Source organism: Parus major, chromosome 2 (assembly GCF_001522545.3).
Source record: "Parus major isolate Abel chromosome 2, Parus_major1.1, whole genome shotgun sequence".
Classification (NCBI taxonomy): domain Eukaryota; kingdom Metazoa; phylum Chordata; class Aves; order Passeriformes; family Paridae; genus Parus; species Parus major.
In genome coordinates this window covers 428,639-440,438 of record NC_031769.1, presented here as the reverse complement: position 1 = coordinate 440,438, position 11,800 = coordinate 428,639, and the positions used below count along the sequence as shown (strand labels likewise).

General features: G+C 62.0%; 3 protein-coding genes across 4 annotated transcripts in view; 1 reads left to right on the top strand and 2 right to left on the bottom strand.

The window, feature by feature from the left end:
• The window catches only part of LOC107199950 (zinc finger protein 37-like), a 7,997-nt gene extending 3,172 nt beyond the window's left edge, over positions 1-4,825 (top strand). The window contains exons 6-8 of one of the 2 annotated variants that reach the window (XM_019005607.1): positions 10-607; positions 1,232-1,327; positions 2,210-4,825. In XM_019005607.1, the coding sequence (XP_018861152.1) occupies positions 10-607; positions 1,232-1,327; positions 2,210-3,219 (1,704 nt within the window). In that variant the 3' untranslated portion in view covers positions 3,220-4,825. Of the gene's footprint in view, positions 608-1,231; positions 1,328-2,209 lie in introns of both variants that reach the window. The other variant, XM_015617727.1, reaches the window with a different exon arrangement.
• A 392-nt stretch (positions 4,826-5,217) lies between these two features.
• Positions 5,218-9,187, bottom strand: LOC109022460 (zinc finger protein 316-like). Its single transcript, XM_019005609.2, has 5 exons — positions 9,164-9,187; positions 8,731-9,075; positions 7,823-7,943; positions 7,331-7,444; positions 5,218-6,674 (listed from the first exon to the last, which is right to left on the bottom strand). Exons 1-5 carry the CDS (start codon positions 9,185-9,187, stop codon positions 5,650-5,652), a joined length of 1,629 nt encoding a protein of 542 aa, XP_018861154.2. The 3' UTR covers positions 5,218-5,649.
• Positions 9,188-11,111: 1,924 nt separating this feature from the next.
• The window catches only part of LOC109022988 (zinc finger protein 467-like), a 5,118-nt gene continuing 4,429 nt past the window's right edge, over positions 11,112-11,800 (bottom strand). The window contains exon 7 of the mRNA XM_019009095.2: positions 11,112-11,792. Within this exon, the coding sequence (XP_018864640.1) occupies positions 11,112-11,792 (681 nt within the window). The remainder of the gene's footprint in view (positions 11,793-11,800) is intronic.

Below are 11,800 nucleotides of genomic sequence, written 5' to 3'. Positions count from 1 at the left end.
ACCCCACAGACAGAGACTGGGGACAGCCAGAACTCCCCACAGACACAGACTGGGGACAGCCCAAAGTCCTCCTGGACACGGAGTGGGAACAGCCACAAAACCCCACAGACAGAGACTGGTGACAGCCAGAGCTCCCCACAGACACAGATTGGGAACAGCCCAAAGTTCTCTTGGACACGGAGTGGGAACAGCCCAAAGTCCCCACGGACACAGATTGGGAACAGCCCAAAGTCCCCCCAAACAGAGAGTGAGAACAGCCTGAAACCCCCAAGGACACAGATTGGGAACGGCCCAAAATCCCCCCAGACACAGAATGAGAACAGCTCAAAGTCCCCACAGACACAGACTGGGAACAGCCCAAAATCCTCCCAAACAGAGAGTGAGAACAGCCCAAAGTCCCCACAGACACAGCTTGGGAACAGCCCAAAGTTCCCACAGGAACACCCTGGGGACAGCCAGACACTGCCTCAGACACAGACTGGGGACAGTCACAACCCCCTCCAGACAGATGTCCCCAACAATCAGAAGCCCCCACAGACTCCAGAAGAGATGGAGCAGCAGGAAGAGGCTTCGGGAGAGAATCCCATGGCCATGGAAGCTGGCCCAGGTGAGTTCCAGGGGTGCCAGGGGGGGTGTGCTTCCCTTTCCCCAGCTCTCCAGGGCTCTGGCTGCACTCAGGGCAGAGGGCAGGGCCCTGCTGCTTGGAGAGGCATTGCCAGGGATCCTTGGGATGTTGTCACGGGAGAGTGGAAGAGGCTGTGGACATGTGGAGCCTGTGGAGATGGTGGGGTGGGGCTGCTCCATGAGGTGATGGCAGGTGGCACCTTGGTGTCCTTCCTCCCAGCCCTCCCTCTGCTTTTGGCCCATGTGTGGCTTCAGTCCCGTTCTCCTGACACCTCCCAGCCTTTCCATACAATTGTTAGGGTTGGAAAAGCCCTCTGAGATTGTTGGGTCCAACTGTCCCCCAGCACTGCCAAGGCCGTGTCCCCAGGTGCCACATCCAGAGAGCTTTTAAATCCCTGCAGGAACAGGGACTCCACCACTGCCTGTTCCAGGGCTGGACAGCCTTTTCCAGAAAGAATTTTCCCAATGGCTGATCCACATCCTGGCTCTTGAGCCACAGCTTTCTCCAGCTCTTCCACACACTCCCAGCACCCCTTGGTTCATAATGCTGGAGTGGGGACCTGGGAGGGCTCCATGGGTCTTTCAAATCCCTGTTCCCTGCAAACAGAACTCCCCATCCTGATGATGAATGTTATGTCGCTGGGGGAACATCAGCCAGAGGAGGACCCAGAGATGGAGGAGGACCCGGCAGAGCCTGACACTGGTGAGTCACCCAGTGCTGGGGACACAGGGCCTGGCAGGCAGTGGGAAGAAGCTTGATGGGCTTGAAAAAGGGAGGGAAAATGAAGTTTCAGGGGTTCTTTTTACTTTTTCCTGCAACATCTGGTGGGTTTAGAGGTGCCACTCGTGCCACTGGTCCTGATGGCACCCACAGAAGGTTCAGCCTGGGACCCCTCCAGGGATGGGCACTCCATCCCTGCCCTGCGCTGTGCCAGGGCTGGACAACCCTTCTGGGGAAGAAGTTTTCCCAATATCCAACTTGAACATCCCTGGCCCAGCCTGAGGTTGTTCCCTCTCCTCCTGTCCCTGTTCCCTGGGAGCAGAGCCTGACCCCCCCGGCTGTCCCCTCCTGCCAGGGACTTGTGCAGAGCCAGAAATTCCCCCTGAGCCTCCTTTGCTCCAGCCTGAGCCCCTTTCCAGCTCCCTCAGGAATTCTCCAGCCCCTTCCCAGCTCCCTCAGGAATTCTCCAGCCCCTTCCCAGCTCCCTCAGGAATTCTCCAGCCCCTTCCCAGCTCCCTCAGGAATCCTCCAGCCCCTTCCCAGCTCCCTCAGGAATCCTCCAGCCCCTTCCCAGCTCCCTCAGGAATTCTCCAGCCCCTTCCCAGCTCCCTCAGGAATTCTCCAGCCCCTTCCCAGCTCCCTCAGGAATTCTCCAGCCCCTTCCCAGCTCCCTCAGGAATTCTCCAGCCCCTTCCCAGCTCTGTTCCCTTCCCTGGTCACGCTCCAGCCCCTCAATGTCCTTCTTGTCGTGAGGGGCACAGAGCTGCCCCCAGGACTGGAGGTGCCCCAGCAGTGCCAGCCCAGGGAGGGGCCCTGGCCCTGTGTCACACCAGTGCTGGCACCAACACCCTGTCTCTGTTCCAGAGGAAGCCTCATCCATGGAAGATGAAACACCGTGCGAAGAGGCATCTCCCGAGGACATCAGGGTGAAGGAGGAGGAGCCTGAGCTGCTGGCAGACGAATCCACACTGTCTCCCGGCTCAGAGATCCACAAATGTCCCAAAAACGAGCTGGTGAAAGCCAAGATCAAGAAGAAACCGAACCGGTGCGAGGCCAGCAACCTCCTGATGGGCAACTGCCGGCGCGGGTACGTGCGGGAATGGTCCCATCCCTGCACGGAGTGCGGGAAGCGCTTCCGCCTCAAGATCAACCTCATCATCCACCAGCGCAGCCACGCCAAGGAGGGGCCCTACGAGTGCCCCGTGTGCGAGATCGGCTTCAGCAACAAACGGCACCTGGACCTTCACCGCAGCATCCACGTCAAGGACAGAGCCTTCGGGGCCAAGGTCTGGGGCAACGTGCACCCCGAGCTGCGCATCCGCCCGCGCAGGGACCCGTGCGGCGGCGCCCACGCCGTGGGAGCCTGGCTGGGCCAGCCCAAGGAGGAGCCGGACAGGGAGGGCCCGGCCGGCTCCGGGATGGCGCGGCCGCCCGATTCCAGGCTGAAGTGCCCCTACTGCAAGAAGTTCCTGTCGTGCTCCGTGTCGCTGCGGCGGCACCTCCAGACGCACGCGCGGGACCGGCCCTACTGCTGCAGCTCCTGCAATAAGTGCTTCACCCGCAGCAATCACCTCCTGCGCCACAAGAAGATCCACGAGCGGGCTCTGGCTGCGCTCCAGGGGGAGGCCAACACCCAGCCCCCCGCTGCTATCGCGGCATCCCCGCAGCACGGGGCTCCCGAGGAGAGGAGCCTTTCCCAAGGGAACGGGAGCCCTGAGGCTGCAAAAGCGAGCCTGCCCAACGTGCTGCTGTTGGGAGCGACGCCGGGGCTCCCAGGGAAAGGCTCCCCGCTCCCTGACTGCCTCGGGAAAGCCGTGCAGCCCGTGGTCCAGCTGGGACTGAGGGCAGTGGCTTCAGGGATGACGGAGAAATGACCCCGGGACAGATCTGAACTTTGCGTGTCCCTGGAGAGAAGCTGAGAGTTTGTTGGGTTTGTACCTGCTGGGACACCGGGAGTGGGAATCTGCTGCGTTTTAGGAGCTTCCTGGGCTGTAGAAAGAATGGGAAGCTTGGAGACCACAACAAAGAGAAAATTGCAGAAGCCTCCAGTGATCCATAATGCTTCACCATGCCACTGACTTGTTCCTGTTGGCTGATGCTTGGAATTTTCCCAAGCTGACCTTGCTGGGAGATGACCAGGTGAACCCTGGTCAAACAGGAGCAGAGCTTTCACATTCCTTGATGTTGGACCTGACCCTTTGTGAAGCTGAAGAGGGCAGGTAGAAGGGAATGGAGCTGGCAGCATTCCTGAGCAGCCCTTTGTTCCATGGACCAAATGTCCTGACTGAGGATGGACTGGCCAGATGGAGAGTGACATCTGAGACCCCACCGTGTCCTGGCCACCCTTGCCACCCACCACCCTGGGGAGGAGATCAGCCAACGTCCCCTCCAGCAGGCTGGGAACACTGGAGCTTTGCACTGGAAGATCCATAGGACAAACCAAACCCTGGCATATTCCAGGGATCCCGGCAGGTCCATCAGGGAGGCCACAGGCACCCTCAGGACCATCCTGCTTGTGATTTTAGGCATCCCTGAGGAGTCAGCCAGCCCCACGCTGCAGCAGCACCTCTGATCCTCGTGGATCCACCTGCACAGAGCAGCCCCTCGGCTCTGGAGGAAACTCCCACTCTCCCAACCGCAGCTCGTCACCTTTTGCCCAAAATCCCAACGAATCCTACAGGAAAACAGTTCTGCAGCTACCTCAGTCAGGGAGAGGGGGACCTGCCTGGAGGCAGCCAGTGGAAGCCAGGCCAGGAGCTGTTCCGGTGTCCCCGGTGCCACCAGAGCAGTGGCCATGGCCAGAGCCCCACATGTGTCCCACCCAGAGACATCACCACACCTGGAGCAGCTGCTGGGACTCTTGCATTTAGTTTTCCATTTTTTTTTTGTTTTCTTTGAGTTGTTTGATGTAATTATTTGATATCCTGAGGTCTCTGTCCCTCTCTGAGCAGTGAGCACTGGTAGGCTTTTCCCATCTTTTATTCCGAGGTGTGGTGGTGCTGCCGTGGGGAGCTTTGGGAGCTGAGGGAACACCTGTGCCACATCCAGCTGTGATCCTCAGCCACTTCATGGGACAGACAGCAGCACCTGAGCTCCTCCATGGGAATACACCACACCCCCCTGCTCCTCTGGGCTGGTGTCTCACAATTCCTGCCCCTGGGATTGCAGTGTGCAGCATTCCCAAACTGCAGCAGGAGCCAGGAGAGGTGGTTGATGCCTTGTGGACATGTGGCCATGGCTCTGGCAGTGAGCCAGTGGCTGGTTATCACTGCCCAGGCAGAGCTCCCAGCACTCCCCAGCTGATCCCAGGGGCATGGCTGAGCTGCTGTGCCAATGGGTGAACCCCCCAGGCCAGCAGAAGGGCCAGCAGCCCCAACCTGGCATTTCTGAATCTGCTGTGACCGGGAGCAGCGTTTGCTACGACATTCCTGATCCCTTTCTCAGGCTGTGGAATCAATAAAGTATTTGTTTCTATGTCCAGCTGCTTTGGGGGCTGCGTGGGTGCCTGTGGGCACAGAACTGGCATCAGCCAGGACAGCTCTCAGCAGGAGGGTTTTGAGAGTCACTGCTGGCAGCTCCAGACCCCTCAGGCCACTGGCAGAGTTGTGGAGTCCCAGCCAGGAAGGATGAGTGGCCAAGGGGAGCAGAGAAGGGCAGGGGATGGCATGGGTCACCATGGGTGGGATGCGTCCCTCAGCACTGCCACGGAGTCCCGATGTGCCCTACAGAGAATCCTGTGGGGGATTCCTGTGGGACTGCTCCACATTCCCATCACACATTCCCAGCAGGTATCACTGCATTCCTCCCCTGATGGCACCGTCCCTGCTGAGCCAGGGATGTCAACCCCCAGCCTGCCCCGGAGCACGACAGGAGACCAGTTCACTCAGTCTTTTATCTGATTCTCTTCCTGCCCCCCAGCCCCACAGCCTTCTCAGGGCTATCAACTGCCCCCAGGCCATGACCACTCCCAGGCCCCATCCCTGTGTTGTAGTGGTCAAACAACCCGAGTTCCACCGCGGGGTGTGACACAGCCGCTCCTCTGCTGAATCCACGGGGTGGCAGCTCCGGCTGCTCACCCTCCTCTGCTGCCTCATGGTCAGTCCCATCCCACCCTGGGCCCTTCCCTGCCGAGCACAGCAGGCTACCTCCTCCTCCTCCTGTTCCTCCTCCTCCTCCTCAGACCCAGGTGCCACCACAAGTCCCACAGCATCGTGGACAAAGTCGCGGTGCTGCCACAAGTCCCAGCCGCCTGGTGTGTCCCATGCTGGAAGAACCACTGTCCCTTCCCTTCTCCAGCCCTCCGGCTACCGATTATCCTGGCTCAGAGCCTCGCAGGGCTCCAGCTCCGGCTCGTGTCCCGGCAAGCTGCCGGCCGGAGAGGTGGCCGCGGCGTGCACCTTCTGGTGGTGGTTCAGCGATTGCCGGTGCCGGAAGCTCTTGGTGCAGCCGTGGCACTGGAAGGGTCGCTGCTGGGTGTGCCGGCGCTGGTGCTCCTCCAGCGACGCTTTCTGGGGGAAGCTCTCGGCGCACTCGATGCAGCGGTAGAGCCGCTCCCCGGCGGCGCCGGCCCGCGCCGGCCGGCCCGGCCACGCGCTGCGGAGCTGCGGGCCGTGGATGCGCTGGTGCTTCTGCAGGTGGTGCTTCTGCACGAAGCCCTTGCCGCAGGCCGGACAGCGGTACGGCCGCTCCCCGGTGTGGATGCGGTAGTGCTTGTTGAGGTTGGACTTCTCGTTGAAGCTCTTGCCGCAGGCCGGGCACTGGAAGGGCCGCTCGCCCGTGTGCAGGCGCTGGTGCCGCAGCAGCGCGGCGTGGTGGGCCAGGCTCTTCCCGCAGGACGTGCAGATGAAGGAGCCGTTGCTCTTCCTCTCCCGGCTCTGCTGCCGCGCCAGGAGGTTCCGTGTCAGCCGGACGCTCTTCCAGCCCGGCGGCAGCGCCCGGGGATCGTCCTGGGGACTCTGCTGCTCCCAGCCGGGCTGTGGCGAGGCCACCTCGGCCGCGGGGTCTTCTCCCAGCGGAACTCCCTGGCCAAGGGCGAACGGCTGCTCCGTGCCCGCGCCCAGCACGTGCTCCGTGGGGAAGGGCAGGCCCGGGGCTGGGTGAGCCTCCACCGGCACCACCACCGGCTTGAATTCCCCCAGGCAGAATTCCCCCAAACCCGCTCCGGCTGCCTTGGGCCCGGCCACGCCGTGGCTCTCCCAGGAAACCGGCTGCTCCTGGCTGAGGGGAACCTCCTCGTCCAGCCTGACCGCGGGCACCATCGGCAGTGCCAGCAGCTCAGCTCCATCCTCCTGCGGCTGCTGCTCCTCCGTCTTGATGACGATCATCTCACCTGTGGAGACACCGCAGTTCATTCCCAGGAAGGGAAGTTCTCCCGTGCCTGCAGCTCCAGAGTTGGGAGGGGGAGCAGAGGTGGGAGGAAGTGGCAAAGAACAAAAGGGAGCAGGAAAGGGTTCCCAGGAGGAGATGAGGTGAAGGGGGCAGTTTGGACCTCAGGGACATCATTGAATTAGTGAGGTTTGCAAAGCCTTCCAAGATCATCAGGTCCAATCGTGAACCAAGCACTGCCAAAGCCACCACTGACCCACGTCCCCAAGTGCCACATTCACACAGTTTTTAAATCCTTCCAGGAATGGAGACTTCAGCACTGCCCTGAGCATGCTGGACTCAATGGACACTGTGGACTGACAATACAATCCTCACAAAAAAACCACACCAGAGGAAATGTGAAGGCAACACTGAGGGGCAGAGTCCTTCACCCTGAAAGAATCTCACCACAAATGGCAGAGTTTAAGTGGGTGAATCCAGGGAAAAGGATCAAAGCAAAGCTTTGCCAAAGGAAGAGGGAGCATCCACCCACAGGTACCCAGCTCCAGAGCCACCCTCACTGAGCCTTGCCCCAGGTTTTCCCATTTTCCATCCTTAAGAACTCTGCCCAGTCCAGGTGGCTTGTCAGTGCCCACCCTCAGCCCCCTCACTGTCACTCACTGTGACCAAGCTGTCCTGGCACTGCTCCCTTCTCCGGCAGCCCAAGGCTCCCTGGATCCTCCCTGTCCTCGGCTGGTGGCAGCAGTGAAGGTTTGGAACCAGCATCCTCGGGCCCTGGGAAGGAGGGAGCAATGGGATGAACTGCTGACAGTGGGGACCAGACAAAGCAGGGTCCTGGAATTCCAGGACATCTGATCACACTGGCATTGTGAATCAGGCATGTGATTTTTGCTTATCCCAAAAAGTGCCTGATGGACACTCAAACTCTAAAATTTCAGCCCAAAATTAATGAGTACTAAAATGTAGGACTGTCTGCAGCAAACCCCTGCAGGGTGATCCATGTACAGCCCATATCCCAGGAAAAAACAGTGCAGGAACACCAGCTGCAAGACATGTCACCTGGAATCCCCCCATGTTCCACGTGGGGAGGGTTTGGAAGATGCATCAGCCCAGGGATGACGATACTTCTGACAAGATCTGAGTGATCCTCACCGAGAGGGACCATGGCCTCGTAATTCCCCTTCCTGGCGATCCCTCGGAGCTCCTGGCTGTCCAGACTCCCCAACTCCTGCTCTGGCAGAGCAGCCGCCTCACCCTCACCCGCCGCCGGCACCTGGAAGTACAGGAGGCTCCACCTGGGGCTCCCAACTGAGCTCCTCCCCAAGCCCCAGGAGATCCCTGGGGGTCTGGAGCTCCTATGGACAGAGTCATGTCACAGGGGACATTCCCAGACATCCCAGCGAGGCTCAGCTGTTCCTCCCCAGTCCAGGAGCAGATTCCCAGATCCCAGCACCCAGGTGAGCAGTGACCCCTCAGGTGGGAGCAGGACAGGTGGCACCATCCCACATCTCCCCAGCAGGGCCCAACATTGCTGAAACCCTTTGTGCAGGTGTTCTGCTGCCCCTCTTCCCTGGGGACAGGGACAAGCACCAGAGGAGCCATGTCCATCCAGCTCCATGCAGCTCCTGAGAGCCAACAGCACATCCCACATGCTCACCTGGGGCACTTTCCCATTGCTCTGGGCACATCTCTGTCACATGTGGCCTGTCCCTGTCACCCTGGGCACAGCCCTGTGAGCTGGGAGCACATCCCTGTCCATCTCTGGCACATTCCCATTAGCTGGGGCTTGTCCCCGTTTGTCACCGCTGGCATGTCCCTGTTCCCTGGGACCCATCCTCATTACCATGGGCTCATCCCCATCCCCACTAGCCAGAGTTTGTCCCTGTCACGGCTGGCATGTCCCGGTCCCCATTCCTCACAGCTTGTCCCTGCCACCGTGGGCTCAGCCCGATCCCCATTCCCTGGCGCTGGTTCCCGTTCCCCGGCTCGCATCCTCGTCCCCATCCGGTCACCGTGCGGGCCCATCGCGGTTCCCTGGGCCCCGACCCCGTCGCGGTTACCTGTGTCCGCTCCCGGCCGGTGCCGGTGCCGGTGCCGGTGGAGGCGCGGGCGGCCCCGCAGCGGCAGCGGCGGAGCTGGCGCTGGATGCGGCGGAGGCGGCGGGAGTTGTCCCTGAGGAGCGCGGCCAGCCGGGCCCCGCCGGCCCTCACCGTGCGCTCCAGCCCCGCCACGCGCCGCTCCAGCCGCTCCAGCCGCCGCTCCGCCGCCTCCACGCTCCGCTCCAGCCGCCGCTCCGCCGCCGCCACCGCCGCCAGCGACAGCCCCGCCGCGGCCGCCCCGCCGGGGCCCGCTCCGGGATCGGGGCCCGCGCCCTGCCAGGCCTCGGAAGCCCACTCGGGGTCCTGCTGCGGGAGAAAGAGGGCGGTGAGAGGCGGCCGGGCCCGGGGCCCCGCCGGGGGTGCGGGAGGGCCGGTGCCGGGGCCCCGCCGGTACCTGCGCGCGGCCCCACCGGGCCATGGCCGCCCCTCAGAGCCGCCGCCACAGCGCCCCCTGGCGGCCCGCGCCGCCCGCGCAGCCCCGCCCGCGCCGCCGCACCGAGACCCCGGCCCGGCACAGCCCGGGAATGGGAACGGGAACGGGAACAGCCCGGGAACGGGAACGGGAACGGGAACAGCACGGGAACGGGAACGGAAACAGCCCGGCACAGCCCGGGAACGGGAACAGTCCCGGGCCGGCACAGCCCGGGAACAGCCCGGGAACGGGAACGGGAACAGACCGGGAACAGCCCGGGAACGGGAACAGCCCGGGAACAGCCCCGACCGGCCACAGCCCCGGCACAGCCCGGGAACAGCCCGGGAACCCCGGCCCGGGACAGCCCGGGAACGGGAAGAGCCCGGGAACAGCCCCGACCCATCCCAGAGCATCCCAGCCCGAGCACAGCCCCATCCCAGCCCCATCCCGAGCACAGCTCCAGCCCCATCCCAGCCCGGGCACAGCCCCAGCCCGGCCCGGGAACAGCCCCATCACAGCCCCAGCTCCAGCCCCATTCCAGTCACAGCCCCAGCCCCATTCCAGTCACAGCCCCAGCCCCATCCCAACTACAGCCCCATCCCATCCCAGAATGGATCAGGTCGGAAGGGACCACAGTGGCTTGTCTGGTCTCACCTCCCTGCTCTATCAGGGTTATCCCAGAGCACAGGGCACAGGATTGTGTCCAGACCATTCTGGAATATCTCCAGTGAAGGAGGCTCCACACCCTCTCTTGGACAATTTGTTCCAGGGCTCAGTCACTGCACAAGGAAGAATTTCTTCCCCCTGTCCAGGTGGAGCTTACTGGGCACGTTCCTTCCTGTTCCTCTTGTCCTGTTGCCGGGTCCCACAGCAAAGAGCCAGGCTCTATCAGTCCCATCCCATCCTATCTCCATCCCCATCCCATTCTGTCACATCCCACCCCATCCCAATCCCATCCCTGCGTCCATCCCAGTCCCATCCACCCCCATTCCGCCCATCCATATCCCCTCTCACCCCTATCCCACTCTACCCCTATTCCAACCCCATCCATCCCCATCCATCCGCACCCCTGCATGAGAACCACATCAAATCTCCAGTGCCCAGTATCCCCCACTGCCATTCCCAGAGAACCATCCAGACCCCCAATCCCACCCCATCCCCATCTCAGACTGGGACTGCAGCCCCCCAGCAGCAGGTGACTCTCCCCACCCAGTGTTCCATTCTCTCTTCCATCACTCCAGCCCACAGATCCCATTCCTGGTGCCACCCACCCAGCCGGACCCGACAGGACCCTCCCGGAGCCCCCTCAAGGAATCCACGTTCACCATCCAGGTTTCTACAGCATCTATTGGCACTCTCCAGAAAAGGGACTCACTCCCAGCGTCCCACCTGCCCCACCAGGGCTTGGGAACAAGGAACTCCCCCTCACATAGGCCAGGAAGGTGCCCCCCATCCCCACACCAGGGCAGAGAAGACAGAAAATGTTGTCGATGCTCCAGCCTTCATCTGGAGAGGGAGAGAGGGGAGAAGGGCTGACAGTGGCTTCCAGTCTCCAGCAAGTCACTTCAAGATCCAGTAGCAGCATTACATGCCTGGGAGTCACTTCAAGGTCCTGTAGCAGCATTTCATTCCTGGGAGGTCAGCTCAAGGTTCAACAGCAGCAACTTATTCCTGAGAGGACACCTTAAAGCCCATCAGCAGCACCCCATTCTTCACTTCCAGATCAGACAGCAGCCTCCTCTCCTAGGGAGGTCAACTCAGTCCACCAGCAGTACCCTGTGTCCAGGAGCTCACCTGAAAGTCCATCAGCAGCATCCTGGGTGGTCACCTCAAGTCTCTGGGAGGTCACCTCAAGTTTCAGCAGCACCATCCCATCCCTGGGAGTACACCCTGAGGTCCAACAGCTGCCTCCCGCTCCCAGGAAAACACCTCAAGGTCTGACAGCAGTGCCCCAGCCCTGGGGGGTCACGTCCTGGTTTCCCACCCTGTCTCCTGCTGCGGGTGCCGCCGCCATGGGCACCGGGTTAGCGCAGGTGAACGGCCGCTCCTGCCGCCTGTGGATCCTCTGGTGAGCCTTGAGGTGGGAGAACCTCTTGAAGGTCTTCTGGCAGATGCCACACTGGTGGGGCCGGAAACCCATGTGCGTCCAGTGCTGCCGGACAAAGTCCGAGACCCAGGTGAAGCTGCGGTTGCAGCAGGGACACAGGATGAGGTGGTGGCCGGAGTGCCGGCGCTGGTGCACCGTCAGGAAGCCCTGGCTGGAGAAGGTTTCCAGGCACTCGTTGCATGTGTACATCATTTTTCCAGAGGACAGCGAGCACCTGGCAGGGCCAGGCTCCTGCCACACGGTGCCACAGTCCCTGCCCTGGGTTTGGGGCTGGGAGGACGGGCACAGGGTCTGGCTGGGACACTCCTCCGGCTTCGAGGCCTGGCAGGTGCCATTGGCTGCCCAGGTTTGGGGCAGGAATGCCGGGCACAGCCCTTGGTTCGGAAACGCCTTCGCATCCGAGGGCTGGCAGGTGCCATTGGGTGCCCAGGCTGGGGGCTGGGATGTTGGACACTGGGATGTTGGGCACGGCCCCTGGCTGGGACACACCTTCGCATCCAAGGGCTGGCAAG

Coding starts and splice junctions, on each gene's coding strand:
- LOC109022460 (XM_019005609.2), bottom strand. CDS start 9,187: ATGGCCCGGTGGGGCCGCGCGCAG. Junction 7,944..8,730: donor CCGGCCGGGAGCGGACACAG/GTAACCGCGACG, acceptor CTGTACTTCCAG/GTGCCGGCGGCGGGTGAGGG. Junction 6,675..7,330: donor GCCAGGACAGCTTGGTCACA/GTGAGTGACAGT, acceptor GTGTCTCCACAG/GTGAGATGATCGTCATCAAG.